This window comes from Leuciscus leuciscus (assembly GCF_965113295.1).
Source record: "Leuciscus leuciscus genome assembly, chromosome: 7".
Taxonomy (NCBI): Eukaryota; Metazoa; Chordata; class Actinopteri; order Cypriniformes; family Leuciscidae; genus Leuciscus; species Leuciscus leuciscus.
This window is the reverse complement of record NC_138731.1, coordinates 30683787-30706577: the sequence shown is the minus strand read 5'-3', so window position 1 is coordinate 30706577 and position 22791 is coordinate 30683787. Positions and strand designations below refer to the sequence as shown.

At 38.4% G+C, this 22791-nt stretch overlaps 1 protein-coding gene across 3 annotated transcripts in view; it reads right to left on the bottom strand.

The window, feature by feature from the left end:
• Positions 1 to 22791, bottom strand: part of klf12b (Kruppel like factor 12b) — an 87563-nt gene that overhangs the window by 13051 nt on the left and 51721 nt on the right. For all 3 annotated transcript variants that reach the window (XM_082176567.1, XM_082176566.1, XM_082176565.1), the window contains exons 2-3: positions 15306 to 15388; positions 6364 to 6865 (exon numbers count right to left, since the gene is read on the bottom strand). In XM_082176567.1, coding sequence (XP_082032693.1) covers positions 6364 to 6865; positions 15306 to 15371 — 568 coding nt within the window. In that variant the 5' untranslated portion in view covers positions 15372 to 15388. The remainder of the gene's footprint in view (positions 1 to 6363; positions 6866 to 15305; positions 15389 to 22791) is intronic.

Sequence of the window (22791 nt, the reverse complement as noted above, 5' to 3'; positions counted from 1 at the left end):
GAGCAGGAATTAGCACAGCATTTCAGGGTGTTTCTTCAACTTTTGGCACCTTAATGTCCCAAGGGTTGATTTTTATTCAAACGAACAGATTTCAACTTTTTTTCTGTTTATTGTGTTAAGGTCACATTAACTGTCTTGGAAACATTATCGTGCCTTCATTATTTATATTTGCAACTTTTCAAATGCCCCAGAATGTTATAAATATAATTCCCACCACTTTATTTACTAAAAGGTCCTCAGGGCCAAAAGGGTCCATAGTAAAAGAAACACCCATCATCTTACAGCACCTAAAAACTTGTATATTAAAACATATTGGTAACCAGCCACAATACAACAGCATTTCCAGCGACACAGCAATTGTCTTTTTATTTGTAGCAATATTGTTATATGCTTTGTGTTATTTTTATTTAAAATGTTTTAAGTAATTTAGAACTTACACTTATTAATTTCAGTTAGGTGCCAAGGCAACATTTATTTTTGCTTTGAAAGTTTTTCATTTAATATTTATATTTTATTATATTATATATATTGTAAAGGATTCTTAATAGTTTTAGTTAACAATAACAACAATGGTATGAAGTGACAGAATCCCAGACAATCAGAACATACAGTTATTAGCATTTAAAAAAAAAAATTATGAATAGAAGCATCTGCCAAATGCATAAATGGAAATGGAAAAATATTGATGCTTTATCATGTCGTGGTTCGGACATAATGTAATACGAAGACAACATGTATTTTAATAGCATATGATACATTTCAGGCGTGTGCTTGTTTGTGAGTTTGTCATCAATTACAGGTTTTTAATTCAGACACACCTGCATATGTCTTGCTGTATGTCAGTGTTTTAGACTGGCGGTCACAGAACACCCGTCTCTGATTACTGTATCTCATTCCCAACAGATTGAGAGCAGCATTCTCCCTGACTCAAAGCTTTGTTAATATTATGTGGGTTAGCCCAGGCTGCAGGGCTACGCTTCTAATTCGCTGCTCTCTCAGCAGTCTGTCAGACCTGATCCCGGATCAGAGGTGTCCGTGCTGTCTCCCAATCAGCCTAGGGCGGTGTGTCCTGCGGGCATGTCACCAGCACAGGCGATCAGATGCCCGGAGAGCGTCTAAAGACAACAGCGCTGTGCTGCCACTCACCCTTTGTTTCTTGGGTGTTGGACATAGTTATGCTGCCAATTTATGAATATCTGTATGAATGATGGGAACACTTAAGATGTCAGATATTTGATCTCAGAAGCATTTCGGTGTAAAACTTAACATTTTTGAGGGCCATGGTTTTTTTGAGCTGCCACTGCAGACAATGCACCTCAGCAAAAAAACACTCAAACTACACGCTGATAATGTTTTTTTTTAAATCCCAAAAGTTTGTAGTCAGTAAGATTTTATTTTTTAATATAAATTATTTCATTGAGAAAGAATGCATTAAATTTGTCAAAAGTGACATTAAAAACTTTAACATGGTTACAGAAAATTATATTTCAAAATGCTGTTCTTTTGAACTTTCTATTCTATTCAACATTGATAAAAATAATAAATGTTTCTTGAGCAGAAAATCAGGATATTAGAATGATTTCTGAAGGATCATGTGACACTGAAGACTGGAGTAATGATTCTGCTTTGCCAACACAGGATTACATTACATTTTAAAATATATTAGCAGATATTTTCAATTATAATAATATTTTGCAATACTTTTGCTGTATTTTTGATCAAGTAGATGCAGCCTTAACGAGCATAAGAGATTTTTCAAATATATTTTAAAATCTTACAGAGCCAAAACTTTTGAACAGTAGTGTACATACAATCCTGTGAGAACAGACCAGCACTCCATTTTTGACGTGCAACTTACTAGTAAAGAACCATTAAGTTAAACATCACATGCACTGGTCTAGCTTCACACCTATTGCTTTTTACCGTTAGCCATAAGCTGTTTCTATGCCTTTTGCAAGGGTAGCTTAAACATCCACTTTAGCCACAAACGCTCAGCAAAAACTAACGGAGGATTTCATTGAAAGATTAATTGGACACATTACAAGAGCCTGGAGCTTTTCTCTCTCCTTCTCCATTGTGTCTACTCAGGGCAGGCTAGACACAAATCAGTTATAGCATATGATTGCAGATTATAACCTCTGTATAATGCAAAACAATTCAAAACACTATATTCTACATTACATTATGATACAAGATCAATGTTCAAAACAGATCCAGAATCATATTTGTATACTGTTGATTCCCCTGATTATTTTTAATGCACTCAAATATTGTATAACTTCTTATTTGTATAATATTTTTGAAATTGTATTTTTTTTATTCAATTTTATTTGTCTTTTTAGTTTGTGCTGCACTTTTTAATGTGCTATATACCTAAACTAAAAGATGCGAGACTAAATCATGAAAAAACAGATAGCATTCACAAATAAAATGGCCTGTCTCTGTACTCCCTCTGTTGACTGTTTCCACCATAATCCATTCAAGCTACCTACAGTTCATAGCTTGCATGGATATTCCTTAAAAACGACCATATAAAGGCAATGACAAAAGCGAGAGTTCATAAGAGGTGGTGAAGCAAACCCCATGATTTCTTTCTCCTGTTGTTTCCAGCCATAGCCTGTTTCCATGGTAACTCAGCCGGAGACAGAGCTGTGGAGAAGGGCACACCCCCTCCCACCTCCCCCTGGCAACCTGTACACGAGTATGCGTGAGCATGTAAAAGTGTGCGCTGTCCATTGTGTTTCCAGCTGTCACTGGCCATGATGAAAACATTTACATGTAAGTGCTGATCGGTGCATACTGGTGTCTCAATATAGTGGTAAAATGTAACTGTCTCACTATCATGTAAGCATCTCACCGTCTGCTACCCTGTTGACCCCGCCCAGGTCTGACCCCATTTCCTCTGTGCTGTTTCGGAGCTCTCTGGGTGGAGTCCATGTTGCTATGTGCCTGACTGCTCGCGGTGCCACCCATCTTCAATATCCACCCCACCCCATTATGCAAACCTTGTTTTTCCTTTCTTTCCTCATCTGAAGCTGAGCGAGACACCCAGTATTTAAATCCTCCTTCTAACAGGATGCCCAGCCCTGCCCAACCATTTGGGACAGACACCCTTTCCCAGATAAACAAGAGGTTGAGCAACAAACAGTTCCCTTGTGCCCTCCGCTCGGGCCGAACACCATTTGACAGCAACACCCAGAACATCATGGCTTACTGCCAGAGTATTAAAACTCGCCCTACAGGAAACCAACCCTAAACAGCAGTCCAGTGAGGTCTCGAGAGTTTGGGAACGCACCAAGCAAGATGTGTCCTTCTGATTAGGGCATGTGGGACCTTTCTGCATGACCTTGGACTTGAGACAACGACACAGATCCTACATTTGAAGAAACCACATTCATCCCAGGATGATTAGTGTCTTTAGATTCTGCATAACTGTGGGCCTTACAGTAGCTGTAGGGTGGAGAATTTAATTTATTCAACATAAACATATACAACTCCCTATATATGGATGTTTCTTAAAGGGGTGATGAACTGAGAAATCAAAATTTCCTTGAGCTTTTGACATATAAGAGATCATCATACTATAATAATATCCTGTAAGTTTCAGAACTGAAAACTACCTTGTTAGTCCAATTAAAAGCTTTTATAGACATCAGGCTCAGCAAACGACTCGTTTTTCAAAGTGGGGAACTATGACGTCAAAGAGGATAAAACACCGCCTCCACAAAAGAAGATCAACGCCTACTTCAACACGGCCTGTTTAGCCCCGCCCACCGATTCGCCCAAACATGCTAAATAACATAGGACGACATGATAATTGCTAAACCGGATCGAGCTACTTCCAAACAATAAACATGCTGTTTACTAAATATTGTGCAGTGCCTGTTTGAGGAAGAAGACAGTCTGCATAAGCTTCCTTCGGATTCCAGCATGGTTAAACTTTATTAAATCAGTCAATCACAATTTCCCGACACGGATCTGCCAGCAACATGTAAGTAAACCATGTGTATTCTAATGCCTGATCTGCGATCAGTGATTTCTGTGTAATTATTCAAGTTCAGATAAAAATCGTTCAATACTGTTTATGCATCAGTGACTAAACGATCAACTTCACATAATTTCTCGTAGTATTATGAAAATAATATTTTTTAAACTGTTATTAAATTATATACAGAAAGCGATCAAAGAACGATCCCTTTCCAATCGCCCAAGCTGTCAATCAAACAGCAGAGCACGAGCCGCGAGAGCTTATCTGGACACTTACCAAACTCGTGATGAAATAATGACACTGTTACACTACACAACGAAGCTCTTACTGTGTATTCACATCGTGTTTGCATTGTGATTTGGTGTAAGCATTTGTGAGAGTGCAAAAATTGCGTTGCAATGATAAGATCTTTATTCACGCGATCAACAGACTGTCTGTCATCTGCTCAGTCAGTGCTCATCATGCTGCAACCTTTCATGTGATGGAATAGATTTAAATATAATGCTTTAAACGATACTTTTCACGATTTGTTAATCTCGATAGCTGTAATAGTAAAACGTCGTAAAAGTTTTCGAGAGAGTTCATGTAATACTAGCTATTTCATATGCAAGCATGTCAGCCAATCACAGCAGTGGGCGTTTGCACTGCAGTCTCACAGCACACACGCCCCTTAAAACAGAGCATTCAAATCTGAGGCTGAAATCAGGCTTGGAAAAATGGCTTTTATTTATAAATTATGACAATTTTTTATGTAAAAATCATACTAACATTATAAGGGCACCCCAGGCCATATTATAAAATAATAAAACAATCCAGTTCATGACCCCTTTAAACTATGGGAAATTTCGGCCCTGTTGACTTTTTAGAAAATAACAGACTTTTCACACTCTCACTAGTAAATTTGTCTACTAACAATTTCCAACAGAAGCAAAACATGCATTCCAGGACATTTTTTGTGTTTTCACAATTTTGAGGTGGAATTTTGAGCTTCTTTTTTTTAAATAAAAAGACACCATAATCTTGCTACGGCTATTTTCACAGCTAACACATTATGTATCCTAAATGCACATAATTTAATTGAAATTACTATAATAAAAATTTTCTACACATCATGTCTCATGTTTCATTCCTCACTGAACACTGTTGTGTCCTTGGTAAACAAGTACACAAACTTATATATAAAACATTATAATGGGCAAAATTGTTGTTGAGGTAAAAAAAAAAAGAAAAAAATTACACCGCAACTGTGGGCTAGACGTATAATAAAAACTGGGATATAAAAGTGCCAAAAGTTGAAGAAACAACCATATGTGAACTTGAACAAATGTAAAAAGCACATCTCTACACTGTAGCTGTAATCTCAATTGTGTTTTCACATTTCACTCAATTGTGTTTTCACAACTAAATTCTGACCTTTCAAGTAAAAAAAAACACAAAAAGAAATTTTTCAACAAAGTGAAAAAGAAATTAGTTCTCTTAGTGTTTTCATTTTTCCTTGTATCTCATTTTTGGTCCATATGTGAAAGACTATTAGTTCACTTTGCATTTACGATGTATACTGAAATTTGAGATGAAATGAAGCAAGTGTGAAAATACCTCACATGCTTGGGTGTGTTAAGCAGCAAAGTGCTAGGAATATCTTGAATAATGTTTATATGGACAACATGCACCTTGTCAGCTTTTCAAATGACTTCCAAATCTAAATCAAATATTACTTCAACAAACATGCTTTTCTTTAAAAAGCAACAGTATTTTTTCGTCAAATGGCAATCTGAGATGGCTTGCAGGTCGACCGCCATATTGGCTGGTACATAAATCAAAATTACCCACCACTTTCCAAACAGTACTAGCATTGGGCTGGTGGTAGGAATTAATTCCCCACCCTGCTTACTTGATTTGGAATTAGGCTTTTAGTTTATATGGCCTCCACTTCAGAAGCAATGCGTATGCAAGGCCTGACACACATCACATACTCCCTAACAGCAGGAAGTACACAGGCAGCTGAGGACAATCAACCCATATCTGCATGTCATTATGAGTGTGGTGCTTTACTGTGAAGAAAGGACAGAGAGATTCTGCTGTCTGAAGCTAGTCTTTTAAAAACAAATCCGAACAGATTCTTTTAATCATCTTTCATTTTTTCCCCATTCCAGCTGATTTCTTTTCCGCTGTGATCAAAATTTCATTTGATTTCAGCATTCCCCTTGGGGCAGGTTGATGTTAAGTGCTTCACCCAGGGGCACAGTGGTGATCAATGAAGTAATTCTCAAACTGTTAAGCTGCAAACCTCCAACTTTTCAAATGAAGGAATCAACTTACTTTTTAACTGTATGAAAAATGAATCAACTGGAATCAATCCAAAATGAGGTCCTTACCTTTGCCCAGGCACTTGGCCTCGTCCAGGAGAGGTAACATGATGGTGGAGTTGAGGGTGGAAGGAGAGCGTACGGCTGTGGTGTACATGAGGGGCAGCGACTGCACCACCACAGGGATACGGTGCACCTGACTGGGCAGTTTACTGGGGCTCGAAGGGGGAACAGGGTGGATGATGTGCAAAAATTGCTTGCCTCTAACTCCATGAGAAGAGCCCACCAACGGCCCGGGTGTCAAAACGGAGGGCATTCCCGCGGAGATGGAGGCGATGACGGAAGGTGAGGACGACGATGATGAAGAGGAGGATGGAGAGAAGGCTGAGGTAATGGGTGAGGTGTTGGATGATGGAGATGACGTCCGTGTTTTGTTGATTGACAGGTCCACGGGCTCCGTCTGGGTCTGGAACTGCTCGGATGAGAGCAGGTCTTCTGGAGGTTCTGCCTTCACTTTGCTGAGCAGGATTGGCACCGCCTCCATATCAGGATAGCCGTGCACTTTGGGTGACTGCAAGGAAGACATACATAAAAGCCGTGTAAATCTCTTCAAATACCTTTCTGACACAAATGTTCATTGATGATTTTTTTTTTTTTTTTTTATGTGCATCATGACAGTAATTCAGTGATTTTTTTAAAATAAACATTTTCAAAAGTAATTATATTTTATGTTAATTTTTATGTTTTAAATTGTATTTAAATATGAACTCTTTCCCTGGCAGCATTTTTTTTTAAATTATTGTTTACAAAACTTTAATGGCCCCCAAATATTTTATTAAATTTTTTGTTGTTTAAAAGCAAAGGCTCTGTTCTTTTCTCTTTTTTTTTTAAACATTTTATTCTACCTTCACGCATTTGTTTTTATCAACACAAAAAAGCTGAGACATTCACATTTTTGTCAAAGACTACCACCAGTTCGGATTCAGAGCGGTGATCAAAACATAGATCGAGTCCATCAACACCCCCAAAGCTTTCACAGTCGTGTATCTCGTCCTGGGTCGACATTTCATTCGTTAACGTTAGGCAGTTTTGATTTATATGCTGTTTAATGTTTGCTGATCGCGTTAGCTTACATGTTTCTGCTTCTTCTCCGCTTGTTTTTAGATCCAGAGATGTAGTACTATTTCAGAAGATGCGTAATAGAGGCCCTTACGGTATAACAGTGAAAACATGGATTATCGGAAAATCAAGTCAATGGCGGGGAAAGAGATAAAATATACAGTTAATCAAAAATATGAAGAAAAGCTTTTCATAATATAATTTATAACAACAATTCCCGGCACATTCAAATTTGTGGTCCGCAACATGGACAAAACATAGCTTTACTTTTTTTTTGCTTTCTCAACTATCAGAACTACATCTTCGAGACAGGATCTGTCAACTCCACATATTTGTCTGCTCAGAAACACATAAAGTGCTAGCAGACAAAGCGCTCAGTTCTGCAGTAAGCGCATACAGTGAAATGATCACTCCTGAGCAGGCGGCTAATCATGACAGAGCAGCACATTAAAACGAGGGGAAAAGTTCTCGAATTGCGACTGCAGATGTGATAAACGGTCTGCAGCAGAATCACGGCTTGGCTTCGTTTACAGACTCACTTTTCTTTATGCAGACTGAGTGGGCCTGTAGCAAATTACAATTTTCCCCCCAGAGCTCATACTATTTTTACTCCGGACAAGTGGAGTCACTCTGAGCGTTACCGACCCATGAATCAGCAGAATGTGGTACAATAAAACTGCATTTGAATCCAAAAACAAACAAATGTCAGGCAATTAAATACGCTGACATGACCCGTAAAAACCCAGGTGGAGTCATTCAGGGTTCAAAGGGCATTGTCACAGGTCAGGACACATGACCTTAAGGTCAGGGTTACAATACTGATATGACTGGGCAGGGAAAAGAGCAGTATATTCAGAACAAAGAAACCCCTTTCTGCAAAGTGTGACAGCGCTGACAACAATGGTTCATTGGTGATTTAGTCTCTTTCAGGAGTTTTTGGGCTAAAAGAAAAAGCACAATGAAACCTTTTCACAGCTCTACTCAATTGACTGGTGGGGCTATTAATGGATTATAGGGTCTGCAAATATCTCCAAGTCAGTTTTCTCTTGCAGGCCAAACAAGTTTACATTTAAAAAAAAAAAGAAGCTTTTTTCCCCCCCACCAACCCTCATTAACCCCTTCCCCCAACTCCACTGTATTTTAAGCATATTGATAAAAAAATAAAAAAAAAACTTAATTATTTATTAAAATGTTCTAAAACAGCAACCAAATTGGCAAGACAGTATTAAACAAACAGATGAAAACATTGGCTAACAACTGAAAAAAGATAACGGACATTCTAGGTGAAAGTTGAGAGTAAATAGGCTTATATCAAATTAAACAAGAGAACCTCCTGATTCATATTAAACACATCCATTAACCTGATCGCAAATCAAATAACACATTTATATAAAATGCATGTTATTTTTACATCATCTAATTTTTTGCTGTAATAAATACTGAACATGGTCAGATTTTTAGTACATTTTAGAATTGTATTCTTTAAAAATGCTGCACAGCTGCACAGACAGGGTAGTAATCAAACCCAGTGAGTGAATTTCTATTAGCATAGCATGCAATCAGCACCCTGCTAATGAGGGTTGTATGAAAGGGAAGGGAGGTGCCTCTAATGACCAATCAGCATCATGCTTAACAGACTCGCTATCTAATTGAAAAAACCTGCCTCTGTAATCTTTTGTGTTCCAAGCAAAAGGGACAAACCCTTTCTAACCAGTTCCTTGAATCGCCGGCGTTTCACATGAGATGAGAACATGCAGCCGATAATGAGACAGAAACCAGCATGTCCAGCGCATGCAGGCTTTAAATATATATTACTTAACATTAACAACTTTTACTCTAATCGTACTGAAATTGGTGACTTCTAACTTGTAATGGAGTCTTTTTCGCTGTAAAGGTATCTGTACTTTTACTTAAATATGGTTTTCAGGTAGCCTACTCTTTACATCTCTGATGATTATTCATATGGTATCACTGGCTGATCCACAACATACAACGTTTCGAGATTAAATGTGAATAGGAAAGAAAACAAGATGAAACTGTAAACCATAGCAGACTGAAAGTGTAAACTAATGTACTGTGGCACACATGACCTCCTTTCATGTGGAATAAAATGTAAATGAAAGGCTTTGAGGTGATCAAAAGTTGTTTTTGTAGAAAGGTTTTCAAACCTCAACCGCTCGCTCCTCCGTACTTTCCACCTTGGCTCTTTACTGATGACTTTATTTGAGGATTTTACATGAAATCTCGGTCTAGCAAGTGAGGGCATTAACTGGGGCAAACCGTTCTCAGCAAGGTCTTGGCAAGTGGCCACCGGAATGATGACCATGTTTGAGCAATGAGATGCACTTCAAAGAGTCATTGTGTAGGTTGCACACTTCCTGGCACTCAACAGCATTTTGACGCATATGGATAAATACGTCTACCAGCCTTTCGCAGGAAGGAAACAAGGTGTTGATATGCTGGCTTGTGAAGTAGAACATAACGAGGGTACGTTGTTGGCTCTCAGATGCTACTATTAACAGGTTCTCTCTTTAAGAAAGTGGTTTGTCTATCCACTATCTGCTTTTGTGCTTTTCATAAACTGAGAAATTCATGTGGAGTTCACTGAATAGAATAAAATTTATACACTAAGCTATGCTGAGTCAAAAGCTTAAGATAATGTGACAGGTTAGTTATATAGTTCAGGGCTTTTAAAATTTTCAAGAACCACAGAATATGGCAATCCCTATTTTGAAACAAATTAATATAAAAAAAAATGTCACGATGCACAACTGGTTGTATGGTACGATTTTGTATTTTTTTTAATGTTTTTAAAAGAAAAATACTCACCAAGACTACATTTATTTGATCAAAAACACAGTAAAAACAGTAATATTGTGAAATATTATTACAATTTCAAACAACTGCTTTCTATATGAATATATTTTAATTCCTCCTAGTTGGGGGCCTTAAGCACATTTTCGCGCAAATTCATCTAAAAGCGCCAAATTTGGCACAGATGTAGCTCAGGTCATACCGAAATGATTTAGCTAGGGCGCCGGAGCCAGCGACCCTCGGGGCCAAGATGGCGGCCAAATCCAATATGGCCGCCGCCCGAAAAGGGTTCCGGCTTTAACTTTTGAACCACATGAGTTACAAATACAAACTTGATATGTTTTTCAGCTTAATTGATCATGAGAAACACATAGGAATGTTTATATTTATGACCCAGTATATCTGGACCCCTCGATCCTCCAATTCCAATATGGCTGCTGTCCAAAAAAGCAGTTTGGGCTGTAGTATGGGGCCTTACAGACCATTGTTCGCGCAAATTCATCTACAAGCACCAAATTTGGCACAGATGTAGCTGAGGGGATACTGAAATGATTTAGCCAGGGCGCCCGAGCCAATGGTCCCTGAGACCAAGATGGCGGCCAAATCCAATATGGCCGCCGCCTGAAAGGGTTTCAGCTATAGCTTTTGAGCCAGATGAGATACAAATACAAACTTGATGTCTATTTTACCTTCTTTGACCATGGGAAACCCATAGGAATACTTACATTTATAATTGGGTATATCAGGACCCCCCAAATTCCCTAAATTTAATATGGCCGCTGTCCGAAAAACGGTTTTGACTACAAATTTTGAACCAAATGCGCTACAAATGAGGATGTGGTGTCTATGTTATGTTTATTGACCACAGGAAGTCCATTGGCATATTTATATTTATGCTTGTGTAAGTCTGGAACCTGTATTCTTTTCAAGACTGTGGTTGAAAATCCTTTTTTTTACCACAACTTTGAAGGTTATTCTCAATGTTGATTCATTTCCTTATAAAAGTGAAATGGTTTTCAGTGTACCACAGGTGAATACATTTCAAAGTGTAATCATATAAGAAAGAATAAGACACAATTATTATTGCAAGGCAATATTTATATTATGTTAAATTGTTAAAATAATAATATAGTCAATTTTTCCAAAACTCTTAAAGGTTTGCTTAGCATAACAAAAAAAACAGCAATAACATAAAAAACAACAGTGAATTCTTATGGTCTCTCACATGAATTATCATTATCACTCACAATCACCGGATCTCTCATTGTCTTCACCATCATTGTTTGTACAAGCACCCTCACATGCACATATAGAAGTGCAACGAACTCCGGCTTTACAGCACTTACAGTGCCCTCTACATGCTGTCTTGCAGCCACAGTGGAGGAGAATGGTGCAGGCTTTACTGGTGTCTCTGAGATTAGTCCAGTAAGGTTCCCAAGTCTTGCTCGTAGAGTCCCGAAACCATCCCCATGCATTAAACTCTGGGATATCTTGCTGGACAGCGGTTGCCTGATTCCAGTAGAAGCTGGCCTGCAGAAGTGCTCTTTTGATGTGCTGAATCAATGCAGCTTGGGTGGGTGGCAGGTTCTCGAGAGACTTGGTACCATTCGAGAAAAGGTGATGTCTAGCTTCATCTACACGGCTGGAACCACAGCTCTTGCTGTACATGATGACGACCATACGCTCCAGTCTTTGGACATGGACGTCATTGTTGATCTGTTCAGGCTCCAAGGTGAGGGTAACCAGAGATTCTGTGAGATCTGGTGTTGCCTCCCAAGCTGCCCATGCACTCTTTTTCCCATGGCACAGGAAGGCTGAGGTTGTGTCACAGCCTGTTAAAGCGTGGAAGAGTGGTAAGGCTAGTGACTTCTGGGGACCAAGATCCTTGCTGATTTCATGAGCAGGAATGTCCCTATAGTTTTTTCCACCTGCAAAGCCGATCCAGAGCTCTGTGAGGCCGAGTGTGTTGAAGCGGATGGCAAGGATGACAACATCGCTGTCGACAGTCCGGACAAATGCCTTTTTATGGCCATTGGCCCCAGCATGTGCAAGATGCAGGATTATTCTTGTATCTGCTTCTGGATGATTACAAGGCTGAAGGGCAGACATGTCATACCCTGGTCTGTTGGAGAGTAGAGCATCTTTCTTGGTGGAAAGGAGGAGTTTACCTGACATGCCATGCTTGGTTATCTCTTCACTGATATATCCAAATAGTTAGATATATAACAATATATCCAGTATATATATAATAGATATATCCAGTTACGTTTTGGAATTGGAGTTCTCCCATCTACTTTAGTTCTTGATCTGGTTCCTCTGCGTTGGTGAGTTTGTGTTTTGAGGTTCTCCTCTGGATATGTATCAAACACAATATCCAATCACGTGACAGATTCATAGCTCATGTGTGACCTCACAAACCCAGCAATATTGGTGTTAACGTAGTCATGGAATGTTTTTTCAGTAGTTGGCCGGACCATTTGGACCATGAGCTATGAATCTGTCACATGAGCTCATCATGTACAGCAAGAGCTGTGGTTCCAGCCGTGTAGATGAAGCTAGACATCACCTTTTCTCGAATGGTACCAAGTCTCTCGAGAACCTGCCACCCACCCAAGCTGCATTGATTCAGCACATCAAAAGAGCACTTCTGCAGGCCAGCTTCTACTGGAATCAGGCAACCGCTGTCCAGCAAGATATCCCAGAGTTTAATGCATGGGGATGGTTTCGGGACTCTACGAGCAAGACTTGGGAACCTTACTGGACTAATCTCAGAGACGCCAGTAAAGCCTGCACCATTCTCCTCCACTGTGGCTGCAAGACAGCATGTAGAGGGCACTGTAAGTGCTGTAAAGCCGGAGTTCGTTGCACTTCTATATGTGCATGTGAGGGTGCTTGTACAAACAATGATGGTGAAGACAATGAGAGATCCGGTGATTGTGAGTGATAATGATAATTCATGTGAGAGACCATGAGAATTCACTGTTGTTTTTTATGTTATTGCTGTTTTTTTGTTATGCTAAGCAAACCTTTAAGAGTTTTGGAAAAATTTACTATATTATTATTTTAACAATTTTACATAATATAAATATTGCCTTGCAATATTAATTGTGTCTTATTTTTTCTTATATGATTACACTTTGAAATGTATTCACCTGTGGTAAACTGAAAACCATTTCACTTCTATAAGGAAATGAATCAACATTGAGAATAACCTTCAAAGTTGTGGTAAAAAAAAAAAGGATTTTCAACCACAGTCTTGAAAAGAATACAGGTTCCAGACTTACACAAGCATAAATATAAATATGCCAATGGACTTCCTGTGGTCAATAAACATAACATAGACACCACATCCTCATTTGTAGCGCATTTGGTTCAAAATTTGTAGTCAAAACCGTTTTTTGGACAGCAGCCATATTGAATTTAGGGAATTTGGGGGGTCCTGATATACCCAATCATAAATGTAAGTATTCCTATGGGTTTCCCATGGTCAAAGAAGGTAAAATAGACATCAAGTTTGTATTTGTATCTCATCTGGCTCAAAAGCTATAGCCGAAACCCTTTCAGGCGGCGGCCATATTGGATTTGGCCGCCATCTTGGTCTCAGGGACCATTGGCTCGGGCGCCCTGGCTAAATCATTTCAGTATCCCCTCAGCTACATCTGTGCCAAATTTGGTGCTTGTAGATGAATTTGCGCGAACAATGGTGTGTAAGGCCCCATACTACAGCCCAAACTGCTTTTTTGGACAGCGGCCATATTGGAATTGGAGGATCGAGGGGTCCAGATATACTGGGTCATAAATATAAACATTCCTATGTGTTTCTCATGATCAATTAAGCTGAAAAACATATCAAGTTTGTATTTGTAACTCATGTGGTTCAAAAGTTAAAGCCGGAACCCTTTTCGGGCGGCGGCCATATTGGATTTGGCCGCCATCTTGGCCCCGAGGGTCGCTGGCTCCGGCGCCCTAGCTAAATCATTTCGGTATGACCTGAGCTACATCTGTGCCAAATTTGGCGCTTTTAGATGAATTTGCGCGAAATTACCTATTTATGTGCTTAAGGCCCCCAACTATCCAGAAATCATTTGAAAATGCTTATGTGGTGCTTAAGAAACATTTCTTATTATTATCAATGTTGAATATAGTTTTTTCAGGATTTTTTTATGAATAGACTGTTTAAATAAAAACATTTTTATTTATGAAAACTGTTTATTTATATATATATGTATTTATTTTCAACAAAATATCTTCGTCACTTTTGATCAACTGAATACATCCTTGCTGAAGAAAAGTATTAAATCTTACTGACCACAAACTAATACATAATGTTTAATATATAACTATAAATATGTTTTTATTTCTTTCCGTTAGAAGCTATGGCTGTTAATAGAATAACAAAATCATAATTCAAAAATTAAAAAGTAATAATGTCAAAGTCAGTAAATGTGTTAAACAATTAAATAAAACAAATTAACTATAAAAACTTGCAAAACTTCTTTTTATTAAAAACAATATGTTAAACATATTTGATAAATATGTTAACACATTAACTTTGACAGCCCTAAAATACACATTATGTAAAATACTTTTTCTCATTGAAATGCTCCGCAGATCCCCTAGCACCCTCTTGCTTGTTTGAAAACCCTGATATAGACGAACAGTATTCTGATAGATGTGCCTGGACGATCATGTAGAGTATATGTGCACTTAGGTAAGCAGCATATGAAGAAATAATGACACAAAAGAGAAAACGACTCTCCACAGCAGTGTATCTGCATCTGTGCTTGTGCCCTGCCAAAATGGCTGTCCTGGCTGCAGTGGCCCTGTCTGCAAGCCCTGGGAGCATTCCTGTTTCAGCTGTGGCTCTCCACATCAGGGCTGCTCCACACACACACACACACACACACACACACACACACACACACACACACACACACACACACACACACGCCTGGGAGTAATTAGGGGTATCACAGCGAGAGGGTGGGTGTGTGAGGGGTGAAAGAAGTGGAGGGTGGTACAAGAGAATGGATAAGAGGTCAGGACAAAACTTGTATGAAAAACAACTGTTCTCTTACCCCTCTCTCAGATTCCAGAGGTTCTGCTTTGACTCGGACTGCAGGCATTCCGTCTAGCATTAACATCCTGTTATTGATGGCGTCTGCGAGCCGAGAGAGAGAGAAAAAGAGAAAGGCATGAGAAAGCTGCGTGTGACTCCTCTCACCTTTTCAGTGATTGCGTCATACCTAGCATGCTCCGAAACAATAGCACAGGCTACAGTGCAACAGGCAATGATGTCATGACGGTATGCAGTCAGTAAGCAGTTCAGGTTTATGTCTGAGGGTAAACAAACACATCTGGCCTGTATTTTGGCTGGTATCTTACACTAAAAGAGCTGTGAAGAGTGAGCGACACAGAATGTAGCGTAGTAAGAAATCTGAGAAAAAGCTGCGAGAATCCAGGATAAATACAGTATCAAGTAAGCTTTTTTTGTGAATAAACACCAATAAGTAACTTAGAGAGGAAAAATACAGATTTGCCCTTAGTTTTTTGTTAAACATTATAGAGATCCAAAATCTCCCTTCAGAATCCTATCCCCCTTGGATCCCAAAGCTACTCCATCAACTGTAAGAATACGTTTTATGAGTACTCTATGTACTTAGTACTCTTGGTGCTTAATCAAAAATAGACATCAATTAACATTTTTCATGTTTCTTTTAGTTTTTTTGTTTATTTGGTTAGATATCACATATTGTATTATTAAAGCAAAAATGGTCCAATTAAACATTTACCTTTTTGTGTTTTTAGTTAGCCTTCAAGCTAAGAGCTTAGTTTAGTATGTTTATAGCTTAGCATAGCTCTAAGTATAGGCTAACTCTCTTTGAAAAGACAAAATGAGTCGAATTCATAAATAATCAGATATTGCTGAGCAAATCACAAGACCACATTATCTGTTGTTCTTTTTTAACACTGTGAAACCACTGCTTGAACAACAACTTTGCAAAGTAACATCATTACATTTTAGTTTACATCAAGTAGTTTAATGTGTATTTTATTTATTTATTTATGTAAACAATACAGGTAAAAAGCATATATACAGCTCTGTTAATCAGATAGCAATTCCTAAAATACTTGAATGAATAATGTATGTCCTTAATACGGGCAAAAAACATTCCAGACCATCTTCGAATTTCAGAGATCTGAAAATGCATTAATGCCAGGTGTAAGGGGGACCTGTAGATAGGAAAGAACATTCGGCATCCCCTAGGCGACCTTCTGCATGTCTATAGGGTAGAGCTGTGCAAGCAAACACATGCACTCACTCGTACAACACACACACATACGTATAGCTACATACAGTGCATTCACACATCCAAGGCTGCCTCTGCTATCACAGTCTCCTGACATTTCTCTTCTTGTATATCCACACAAATGACAAGACTTTCTAACAGAATCCACGTCTTTGTGCAAACTCCCCTCAGGCGTCTGAGCCTCGGAACAAAGACTACAGGCTTGTTACAGCTCTGTGCTTTACAGTGGGCATTGCTCTACCAGACTCTTTCACAAATAAAAAAAAGTGGCCACCTCCCTCAACATCCAAGGGATGCACGAGGAGACAGCCTTAATGAACTGGTGGAATCTGATTACAAGTTAATATAGCTCTTAGAGCACTGCATGATGGGCTCCAGAACTCCCACAGAGACAGTTTCTCTCCCCGTCTACTCAATTTACCATGTTTAACACCATAAACGCACAGTAATAGACACATGGGCATCTTGGGAAATGTAATATTCATGTGTCCTCGTGTTTGTTTGGGTTTCGCCTTTTGGAAGGGATGAGTTTGCACACAAACAGACAGGTGACTTGTCTTGAGGATTGAAAGGAGTGAACATAAATCTCTTCCTGTCAAAATGACTTACTTTGAAGTGTGCGGCTCGTAGGAACGTCTGTCACTAGTGTTGTAAATACGGTCAGTGTGGCTTTTCAGAGTTGTTACGACTCTTAGCAAAAGGGAACCTCAGAAAAGAGCCAATCACAACAATGCGATTGTGGCTCAGAGGGAGTTGTCCTGAAGTAACCTGTGCACTTATTATTTTAGCAGCAGCACATGATGGAATGCAAGCAAAGCAGATATGCTTTAAACATCTCTATTACACTTCAGTCTTGGCATGGGCAGCAGGAAATGAGGCCCAGATCTCGACTCAGCACTTGGGCTCAATGATGAGACAACACTACAGTCCACTGGATGAATCTACATTGCTATGCATAAATAGCCAGTGTACATTTTCACACAGCTATTGTGTTTTGACAAAAGATTTGTTAATATTTTGTCATCATATTCAAGCATTTTAGTCTTCACTAATTTTAGTCATTACAAATACAATTAAAACAATTACGCAAAAAAATATGCAAAGTGATAAAAAACTTTAACTGACCAAACTATAACCAAATGTAAAAAACAAAAAAACAAAAATATAAATTCAAAGGTTTGAGGTCAGTAAGATTTTTCTCCTTTTTTTTGTTGATAGAAATACTGTTAATACTTTTATTCAGAAAGGATTCATTAAGTTGTTTAAAAGTGAGAGTAAAGACATTTTGAATGTTACATATAACGTTGAATGTTACATTTTCCATTTCAAATAAATACTCTTTTGAACTTTTTATTCGCTAAAATATACTGAAAAAAAATGCATCACTGTTTCCACTAAAATATTACGCAGCACATCTGTAAGCGGTTTTTGAAAAACGCTGTTGAAAAGTGTATCGGACCGAGCACCAAAACACACTTGTAGCCAATCAGCAGTAAGGGGCGTGTCCACTCATGATGGGGGCGGAGAGAGAGCTCGGTGCACAAGACGGACATTAGAAGAACGACTATAGAAAGAGAGAGATGGCAGAGAAAATATGAAAGAGGAAAATCTCAATATAACTTTAAAAGAAGGGTTACGATCAGTAAGCTAAATAACAATTAGACATTCGGCCTGAATTATCATAGCAACACAAACGTGAGTGTGTGTGCCAAGTGTGTACGTGAATGTGGGGGCGGAGGCATCAAGATAGGGGTGTGGTCCATTTGGGTATAGGTGCATGTTTGTTTTGGAGATTTCAAATGTTAACAGTATTTACCAGAAAAGCGTTTACCATTTCCCCTGCTTTTATTAATATCTTGCAGTGTTATTCTTTAATATATTGTCTTGTAATTATGTAGCTAAATAAAAAAATAAAAAAACATAATTTAACAGTAATTTCATTTCAGACATCAGCACTAGCATGCATGTTAGTCTTTAGCAATAGCACAGTTGAACTGTATTTAAAAAGCTTTCTAGCTTTAAAAAACAAAGGTCTTAGTCATATGGAGTTAAAAGCAAAATATAATTGCTCTGTGAATTGTAACTGAGTGTGCTTCCAAGTTAATCTGTGTGCATTGGATTGATATTGTGATCAGGATGTCCAATGGCTCCAGGTAGTGGTGGGCTGAGATAATGTTGCCATGGCAACTCAAGTTGGAGCTCAGAGGGTTATTGTCCTTCTGGATTGACATGCGAGATTTCACAGTTGACCAGGGCACTCGCTGTTCAACAGCCAGCTATTTTTTGTGCGTGTGTGTCCAAGGAGCTGTCATCACACTCTTGTGTATTGTGTAAGCATATCACTCTGAGACATTGATCATTAGATCAGATAAATGAGCCAACCTCTTGCCTAACTAACCTTGTCCCTTAAGAGAGCTCCAAATGGGAAATCAATACCAAGAGCAAGGTCTCAGTTGTTTCATTAACCATCAAATGAACAGATTATTAGCATAATTGAGTACAGCGCCATGAGGTTAACATTTAGGCACAATTTGTCTATCTTAGCTCCAATTGATTAACACTTAATCAAGAGGTTGTGATGGAGGATGGTGTTTCGCCAACTGTATTTAACAGTGGCAATGTGATACTAGAGGCAAGAGTAATGATGACTAATTCTAGATCCATCTTCCTCCGCCTTCTCCAAACAGCATAAATGCTCTTGGTCAGATTGTGCGATTTATCTAGTCTAGTATACTGTCAGTGTATTACCCTAGCAGACCCTATAAAGGAATTTTCACATTAGGACTTGTATGTTATGATATTGTTATGGATAATTAATCATCTTGAGCATGTAAAGTTTAGTTTTAATTTCAAAACAGACCCATGGGTGTGTGTTTGTTTGCCTTGACCTGCATTCAATGTGATCAAGCACACTGAGCAGGAGTCCTATTTGCATTTCTTTCTTCTGCGCAACACAAAAGAAGATAGTTTGAAGAATGTTTCAACTCTTTTTAATCATACAATAAAAGTCAATGGGATCCAAAACAACTGTGAACCCCGTTAAATGTTATTCTATGTATAAAAAAAAACCCATACATTTTAAAAAATATATATTTTGTGTTCCACAGAAGAAAGAAAGTCAGGTTTGGGAAAACATGAGGATGAGTAAATGTGTGATAGAATTTTCGAAAACACTTTACAATAAGGTTCAATTCATTAACATTAGTTGACTAGTTAACAAACTAGCAATGAAAATACTTCTAAAGCATTTATTAATCTTAGTTCAAGTTAATTTCAACAGCAACTAATACATAATTAAAATCAAAAGTTGCATTCTAATATTATTTAATGGACATGAACTAACAATAATCAGTTTTATTAAGTAATGTTAACAAAGATGAATGAATAATATAACAGATGTATTGCTATTTGTAAGATAATGCATTAACTAACTAATAAGACCTTATTGTAATGCGTTTCCGAATTTACATTTTTGGGTGAACTATCCCTTTAAAAAAACTGGAGAAATGGAAAGAGAGCAATCAAGCGAGCGAGAGAGATTAAGATCACCTTTCCATTTCACCGGGACGCCGAAATGAAATGGTGATCCCAGGTGTGAGCGTTATGAGCATGGAAGGTGCAGTAACTGAGTGCTCAGGCATCTCATTGCCATGCACGGCTGGAGCCGTCCCCCGAGAGGCTCCCTGAGAAGAATGAGGGCAATTCAACTGGAAACGGGGCAACAGGGAGGGGGCCCGCCTGGGATTTGATTCCGGCTGAGGATGGGGGAGCCAGGGGAGGGGATTGGCTGGCACTCCCATGCCCAGCCGTAGCTCCAGAACTCCCCGATGGACGTGGGTGCAGACGAAGCACTGGCGAGCAGACCCCAAAGAATGACGAGCGGATCAATATGAGGTGACAGGCCTGGGTGGAAAAGCCTGACCTTCCTGGACCCCACGCTGACCTTGCTACACAATGATTTAAAGAGTATTCAACTTGCCCCCTGGAGCCGGTTGCATACCTCATTGTATAACTTTCTGCCTCGCCAAGCCTGGTGTGGCATTGATGTGAGGGGCGTTACAGTGTATAGTGGGAACCTTTATTTAAGTGGTTTGGAGGTATTTATAAAGTAATAGCCTATCAATTTGTCAAGGGGTATAAAATAGGGAAGCACTGACATTTAAATTTTGGCCGATGCCGATAATTCGATAATCATTTTTGTGTTATGGCAGATATTTAAATTGTCTACTTTTTTGTCTGAATGTTGAAAATAAAAATATAAAGCAACTAAAACTAATAGTGTCAAGTGAATTTAGGCATCATTACATTATAATATAAAGTGGGTATTCATCTTAAGATTTGCTAAGGATTACATTTAACTAAATTAGTAGTGTTTTTAAAGATTAATTACTAAGTTACATTAGAAAAAGCAGGGCTCAACGCTAAGGATTTTTTTACTGGTTGGGCCACTGGTTTAAATTTTATTTGCATAAATAAATAAATATTGTTTTCATTGTTGTGACCCATGTAACATTATATTCTAATAAGACAACCACAATTTTAGATAGGCTAGCAGTGAAATTTCACAATTCTTGATTTCAAATTCGATGCCAAGGCAAAAAGTACTAGCCTAACTAATACAAAGTACTAGTTATTACTGAAGACAAGTGAACAGTCAGTAATAAATACGAACAAATAAACAAATTAAAAGCAACAGCACAAATAAATACAATAGAACCAAGATGAATGACGGTGCAAAATTGAAAATGAAATAGAAAGTTTTTCAGGTAGGTCTAACTGTAGTATTTATGTACAGAAATTAAAGGATCAGCAGTAAAATAACACTGCATAGTCTTCAGTGTATAAATTAAATGTAGATTAAGTTACAAAAGGTATTCAGTCAAGAGCAGTGAGTGATTTTCTCTGTCTTTTGTTGTTTGATTAACATTAAGAACACAGAGAGCAGCAGGTAATAGGCTCCTGTCACTTTAAGAGCTAATGCATGGATCCAATATACTGTTAAACATGCGTTTTCTTTCGCAAAGGATTACTCACCAAGACAGGTATATTAACATAATTTTGTGTGTATTTCAAGCACAACAAGACGCAAAAGAGAACTCAATTTCTTCTTTCGCAGCCTCTCTTAAATACCGAATTGTGTTCTTTTTCACATCTACTTGTGCTTGAATAGCTAAAAATTACTTGAATGTTTAAATATACTAGACTTAAAAACACATGCATATGATAAACCTTTGTGACGATTCTGACGAAGCAGCACTGGCCTGAAAATTCTTCAATAAACAGTGTCTTTAATGCAGACATCGGGAAGTCCTTTACAAATTTATAAAAGTGTTTTTTATTTCTATATATTCTATTTATTTATTTCAGTTTATTTCAGTAATCTTAGTACTTCATCTTAAACTTGTGTATATGTATTAAACATCCATGAAAAAATCTCCATAGCAGCAATACATCCTAGTATAAAATATTCCAAAACACCAAGAAATTTCAAAATAAATAACAAGAGAAAATTTGGAACATGAGCAGAAAGAAAGGAGCAGGATGATCATGCTACTGCTTGGAGGCGTTTCATATCTGAATTCATATCTGCACTGGAGGAGTAGCACACTAACAGACGGGTTCCCTTGGTCCTGCCAATGCTTTGTTCCCATGTCGAGAGCCCAGAGCAACTACAGTCATCTGTGGCACAGAGGCTGGTCCTGCTGCCATGGGCCGAAGGGGGAAATGCAGATGGGGAAGAGAGGAGGAGGAGGAGGAGGAGGTGATTGAGGAGGGAGGTAGAGATTTAAGCACTGGAGCCCAGCCAAGAACCAGACAAGAACACTGAACTCAAACATGCCAAGAGAGCCTCTCAGACTCAACCAGAGCAAAAGAACAGCATTTTATGTAACATCAGACTCCACACTGAGAAGAAGAGCTATTGAGAGCTGCTTCCCGCTGAGCTCTTGTAAATAGATTACCTTGGCTTTTGATTTGCAAAAAACTAACACTCTTGAAATATTAAAGGTGAAGTGTGCAATTTCTGAACCAAAAAGTGACTGTCTGTAAAGAGATAGTTCCAGCCCAAACTCAAACTTTTTTACATCTACATTTATGCATTTTATGAAGTAAAGTTCCTGCTGATCTACCGAATAAAAATCCTGTAACCACAAAAGTCAAAAATTCAACAAGTTCATATGATGCAATGAGAATCAGGCTTCCTCTCGCCACTGCCAGACAATGTCTGCAAGACAGAGCTCGGCTCAAGCTCACT